Source organism: Hypomesus nipponensis, chromosome 10 (genome assembly GCF_054491055.1).
Source record: "Hypomesus nipponensis isolate SF chromosome 10, ASM5449105v1, whole genome shotgun sequence".
Lineage (NCBI taxonomy): Eukaryota > Metazoa > Chordata > Actinopteri > Osmeriformes > Osmeridae > Hypomesus > Hypomesus nipponensis.
In genome coordinates, this window is record NC_140370.1 from 14,022,822 (window position 1) to 14,028,821 (window position 6,000).

The following is a 6,000-nucleotide window of genomic DNA, read 5'->3' on the forward strand; positions in this document are numbered from 1 at the left end:
TGTCAGTCCAGATATTGTTATTACTGGTTATGTAATGTTAGCGGTACACAGCCAGGCAGTGGAGAGAACTGTGGTGTCCTCTCTTCTCCTCTCTTCTCCTCTGGTCTCCTCTGGTCTCCTGCAGGATCCCTGTCATGGTGGTCACAGGGACCCCACACAGACACAGGTGGAACCTGAAGGTCATTGGCTAAAACGCTGTTCTTCTAAATCACTAATGTACGCATCGTGTCTGCAGAAACATCTAACATGCACTGTGGTGTAACGTGCGCTGTGGTCTCACGTGCACTGTGGAGTAACAACACCTCAAAGAGAATTTTTAATCTCTGCTTCCAAGCAATGCAGAGTTCTCCTTTGGTCTCTTGTCTGGCTTGTCTCTCTCTCGCTCGTTCTCCTGTCTCTCTCTCTCTCCCCCCCTCTCTCTCACTCTCTCTATCTCTCTATCTCCCCCTCTTTCTCTCTCACCCCCCTCTCTCTCTCTCACTCTCTCTCTCCCTCTCTCTCTCTCTCTCTCTCTCTCTCTCTCTCTCTCTCACTCTCTCTCTCTCTCTATCTCCCCCTCTTTCTCTCTCACCTCTCTCTCTCACTCTCTCTCTCTCTCTCCCCCCTCTCTCTCTCTCTCTCTCTCACTCTCTCTCTCTCTCTCTCTACAGGGCAGATGGTGACTTAGCTTTGCACACTGGGTCCTTGAAGCAGGGAGCTGGGAGATGGGGGGAGGGGGGGGGATAAGACAAGGATGGAGGGATGAAGGAAAAAGCAAAGCAGGCTGTTACCCGTGCCCCTGGAGGCAAGAGGAGATCTGCCTCGTTAGGAGGCTGGCATTAAGACCTCTCTCTCTCTCCCTCTCTGTCTCTCTCTCTCTCTATCCTGTCTCTCTCCTTCGCTGCCTCTACTCCTCTCCCGCCCCTCTTTATCTCTCTCCCTCGCTGGCGTTCCTCCTGTCTGGTCTCTCCAGTCTCTCTCTGTCTCTTTCTCTCTGTCTCTCTCTTTCTCTCTCTGTCTCTCTCTCTCTTTCTGGTCTCTCTCTGGGAGAGGGTGACACGTTTCTGCCGTCCACATGCCTCGCTGCAGGCTACGGGTGAGGTGACGTGGAAAAGAAGCCGTTGATTTGAAATGCACGTTGTTTTTCCCACGGAGGGATGGAGGGAGGGCGAGATGGAGGGAGGGCGAGATGGAGGGAGGAGGTCTGCAGCACTGCTGGGAAGGAAGACGACAAGGAGGGAAGCACCAAAGAAAGAGAGAGACGAGAGGAAAAGAGAAACGATGACCTAAATCAAATCTGCTCCCCTCCACCATTCTGTTCCTGTGTGTGTGTGCTTTCGGATTTTTGTGTGTGTGTGTGTGTGTATGACGCCTCCCTCAAGCAGACAGCAAGCTGCGGTCCATCCAGGTCTGCGCTCCAGAGATAGCACTCTGCTGTTGTTCCAACCCACTGATCGGCTCTCTCTCCCAGACAGGAGCTAGATACATGACACACACACACTCCATCGTCATGTGAAGCCCACTCACACTTAGCCTGAAATACACAGACAGGTTCACACTGATTTTGGGGTGCGTCTCAATCCTCCAAGGTTGCCTACTCTCCTTCCCCCCTCCCCCCACAGCATTGATGGAGCAGGACAGCCGAGGTGATGTCTAAACCATGTTCGATGTCCTCCCCACTGGCTCTGAGAGGCTGCAGCCAGAGCAGCAGACCTGGGGGGGTCTTCCTGAAAGCAGGTCATGTGACATACCCGGGTAAGTTAACTCCCCAGCTGACACCCAGCGTTGTAGCAACATTGCCACTAGGTTCCTGCAACATTGTCAATCAGCCTGGGGGTGAACTTACCCGGTTATGTTGCATAACCTGCTTTTTGGAATACCCCCCTGGTGCAGGTCTTGCGGGGTTAGGAGTGTGTGTGTGTGAGTGTGTGTGTGTGGTGGGAGCGAGAGAGAGGGGGGTTCTCTGAAGAAATTAGCAGGTGTTCCCACAGTTTGTCCCCGTCCCCCTCCAATAGAAGCACACCCTCTCATCCTCACTTGACCCAGACAGACTAACACAGGATATGCATGTTTTTGTGTCCTTAGAAGGCCAGGGTAGATTCACTCCCTCATCCTCGAGCCAGTGTGAACAAAAGGAAAAGAGAGACCATGGGGATCTCTTTCGGGAGGAGAGATCTACCTGGAGGAGACTGGAACATGAAGGACGTCCTTCTCTCTTTCTCTGACCAGATGGCTCAGCCCATTCTCACCGTGCCTGTTGAAACTCTTTCGTTCTTTCCCTAGAAGAGCCTGAGTCAGTCAGACAGCCAGCTCACACGCAGTGACACCAGACAGGCACTGAAACACACTTTCGAAATGCCTTACCTTTAAACCTTTAGTTAGTCATTACTTTATACATTATACCAATACATTTAAATACATACATTTCATTTAAGAGGGACCAAAGGTTTTCTATATATCAATCACATACGCGAGACGGGTGGATGTTAGGTGTGGTGTGTCGTCAGTGTGGATCACTGTGTGCAGGTGTGTTTGAGATGGTTCTGCTGAGGCAGGACTGTCACAGTACCTTCGAAATGGGTCGCTAGGACACCAAGTCTCCGCTGATCTCAATTATTCAGTGATACAGGAGCTATGACATCACCTGTGTGTGTGTGTATCGGGTAAACATTGACATCATTTGTGTGTGTGTGTGTGTGTGTGTGTTAGAAAGCAATGACATCATTTATGTGTGTGTACGTTGAAAAAGCAGTGTTTGTGTGTGTGTGTGAGAAACCTTAGTAGAGGACTCGAGCAGTTTCCTGGTTAACTCTGTTCTGAGCGGAGAGAGGTGCTCCAGAACACATCTAGATCCTCTTACCCCCCCACCCACCCACCCACCCACACACACACACACACACACATGACTCTCCTGGCCTCTGATGAACCCTCTCGAGCTACTGTTCATCAGCACACCAAAGCTTCTCCAGTAAGACAGATACCGGTCAGTCAGTCCCTGAGTCGGAGGAGCTGTGACTGGTCTGGTGTTGTGAGATTCTCTCATCTCAGGTCCTCCCCCTGATTGCCATGGAGGTCACTATTCCACATCCACGTGGGCACTTCACTGTTTATTGTTGCTGTAATCATATGCACTTCAGGTACACTCCAGTGATGTTTACATATCCATTAAATGTGTGTGTGTGTGATTGAGTGAGTGTGTGTGTGTGGATGGTGGTAGTGAGTGACTCACCTCACTCAAACCCGCCTCCGCACAGCGCTTGTTCATGTGTGCTGGGCACGTCTCGGAGCGCTCCCTGACGTGCAGATGTGGGTCAGCCCCGGCGCCCCCTCAGGGCTTGCACGCCTCTGGAGCGGGCGCGCAGGGGCACGCGCCCCCCTGTCCTATTAGATTGTGGCTTGTACTGAGCAAACAAACCATCAAAAGCCCCTTTTTTCACAGCCTGTTCAAGGCCGGAATGTTCCGTCTTTATGCTGCCTTGCAGTTCTCTATAAAAGGTACAACCATGGAACAGGAGGGGGGGGGGGGGGGTTATTATTGTACCGGCATTCGGCTGGCAGCAGAGGAAGTCACAGAGCCAAATTGACGTCAGTTTAAAAGGGAGAGCCGGCATGGTGAAACTATGCACGCTTGCAAGGACGCTGAATTCATGCCTCTGACCACAGAGCGTTATCCTGCCGTCCACAATCACACACGGCGCGGCGTTTTGCCGCCTTTTGTTTGGCTCAGTGTAAACAAACAAAGCCGCCATCAGGAGGGGTCTTCTTAACGGCAATATTGTGGGATGTCCGCTTGGAAAAAGGCTGACGCGCCGATCTCATGTCGCTATTCACATCTACACGCACACTGCTCCTATTGTATTGCATGTAGGTGAGTCACTGTTCTTTCTAGTGTAGTGCTGTCATCTCTCTGCTGGTGTGCTCTCTCTCTCTCTCTCTCTCTCTCTCTCTCTCTCTCTCTCCCTGTCTCCCCTCCCCTCTGGTCCCCTGTCATAACAGACAGTGAATAATTCACCGTGGAGCTGCTCGCTGGTGGCCGTGGATCATGTGAGGGGCCCTGGTCCAGGTTCTGGAGTCCCTCAGTGACTCCTTTCCACAGGGCGTGCAGCTCAGCACCAGCTACGCCTCCCCTCCTGATCCAGCCGCACGTGAGCCCCTCTGCGGAGGGCTGTTCTCTCCCCTCCTCCTCCTGCCCATCAAAGGGAATCTTAATGAACAGCGGCACGTCTATGAAGATGTCTGGTCCACTGTGGAATCTATCTTTCTCTCTCGCTCTCTCTTTCTCTCTCTCTGTCTGTTTTCTCGGAGTCAAAGCCACGTTTCTGGTTATATACAGCCTCTGTAGTGTCTTACTGCGGCTCTAGGAGAGGTGTGTTGTGCTGTCGCAGCTGACTAAGGCCAGGTGCGTGTTTCCGTGGGTGTGTTTCCATGTGGGTGGGTGTGTTTCCATGTAGGTGGGTGTGTTTCCATGTAGGTGGGTGTGTTTCCATGTGGGTGGGTGTGTTTCCATGTGGGTGGGTGTGTTTCCATGTGGGTGGGTGTGTTTCCATGTGGGTGGGTGTGTTTCCATGTAGGTGGGTGTGTTTCCATGTAGGTGGGTGTGTTTCCATGTGGGTGGGTGTGTTTCCATGTGGGTGGGTGTGTTTCCATGTGGGTGGGTGTGTTTCCATGTGGGTGGGTGTGTTTCCATGTGGGTGGGTGTGTTTCCATGTGGGTGGGTGTGTTTCCATGTGGGTTGCCCCTGTGTGTGTTTGCTCGTTCCTGAGGGTGTTTTGTCTACATGTGAGAGTTCTATCCAGCTCCATGGCTTCTCATCTGTAAAGCATCCCTGTGCACACGTGCATCGCACACACACACCCACACAGGCCTAACAAGCTGGAATGTTGTGAAGGCAGAAATGATTCATACGGGAGAGTGCCGATGCTAAATGCACTGTCACGACAGCCCGATGGGAGGAGAGACACAGATACTACTAGGTCCTTCTACAACCTGCTAAACCCGGCCAGACCGTGATAGAACCTTCTAGAAACATGCTAGAACCTTTTAGACCATACTAGGATGTGCTAGAACCTTCTAGGCCATACTAGGATATGCTACAGCCACACCATTCTACAACGTGGCAACTCTAGACCCTTCCCCTAGGCAATGCTAGAGCCACTAGACTTGGCTTGATTAGCTATTTATTATCAGGACAGTGAAGCAGTAAATATGATGATAGTGTCAGTGAAGAACGCTCTCAAATGGTGTCTATACTGGAGTCTTTGTACGGACCAGGCTGGCCACCATCTTACATTTACATTTAGCTCTTATCCAGAGCGACTTACAGTAAGTACAGGGACATTCCCCCCAAGGCAAGTAGGGTGAAGTGCCTTGCCCAAGGACACAATGTAATTTGGCACGGCGGGGAATCAATCCGGTAACCTTCTGATTTTTAGCCCGACTCCCTCACCGCTCAGCCATCTGACTCCCATCTTGTTTGATTGTTCTCTCTGCCCTCTCTCTCCCCCCTCAGGTCAGTCGGGTGCTGAAGCCAGGAGGACGTTTCCTCTCCATCACCTTCGCCCAGCCCCACTTCAGGAAGCGCCTGTACGCCCGCCGCTGCTTCGGCTGGTCTGTGCATCACCACACTTACGGAGATGGCTTCCACTACTTCCTGTATGTGCTGACCAAAGGGGAGGAGCTTAGCCCTGAGGATGCAGGTCTGGAGACGAGGTTATTAGAGGAAGCCGAAGCCACGCCCACTCAGGTCACAACCCAGGAAGAAGATACCGAGAACTTCCTGGAAAATATCATTCTTTAGGAGGACGGGACTGAGGAAATGCCTTTTACAATACCAAACTGATACATAACCATGTCTTATCCACACCAACAGGAGCTTGTGCCAACCCGTTTTAACTTGATATTTTATCTTTTTAGCCAGGTTTAGTTTTTTTTTTATTCTATGATGCTGTGATTTCATGATTTATAATATTATCCTTTGGGATGGTCAATAAAAAGGACTTTAATTATCCTTAATAATCATAA

General features: G+C 51.2%; 1 protein-coding gene across 1 annotated transcript in view; it reads left to right on the forward strand.

The window, feature by feature from the left end:
- The window catches only part of ece2a (endothelin converting enzyme 2a), a 55,239-nt gene extending 49,239 nt beyond the window's left edge, over window positions 1–6,000 (forward strand). Inside the window, exon 4 of the mRNA XM_084708289.1 lies at window positions 5,489–6,000. Within this exon, the coding sequence (XP_084564415.1) occupies window positions 5,489–5,776 (288 nt within the window). The 3' untranslated portion in view covers window positions 5,777–6,000. The remainder of the gene's footprint in view (window positions 1–5,488) is intronic.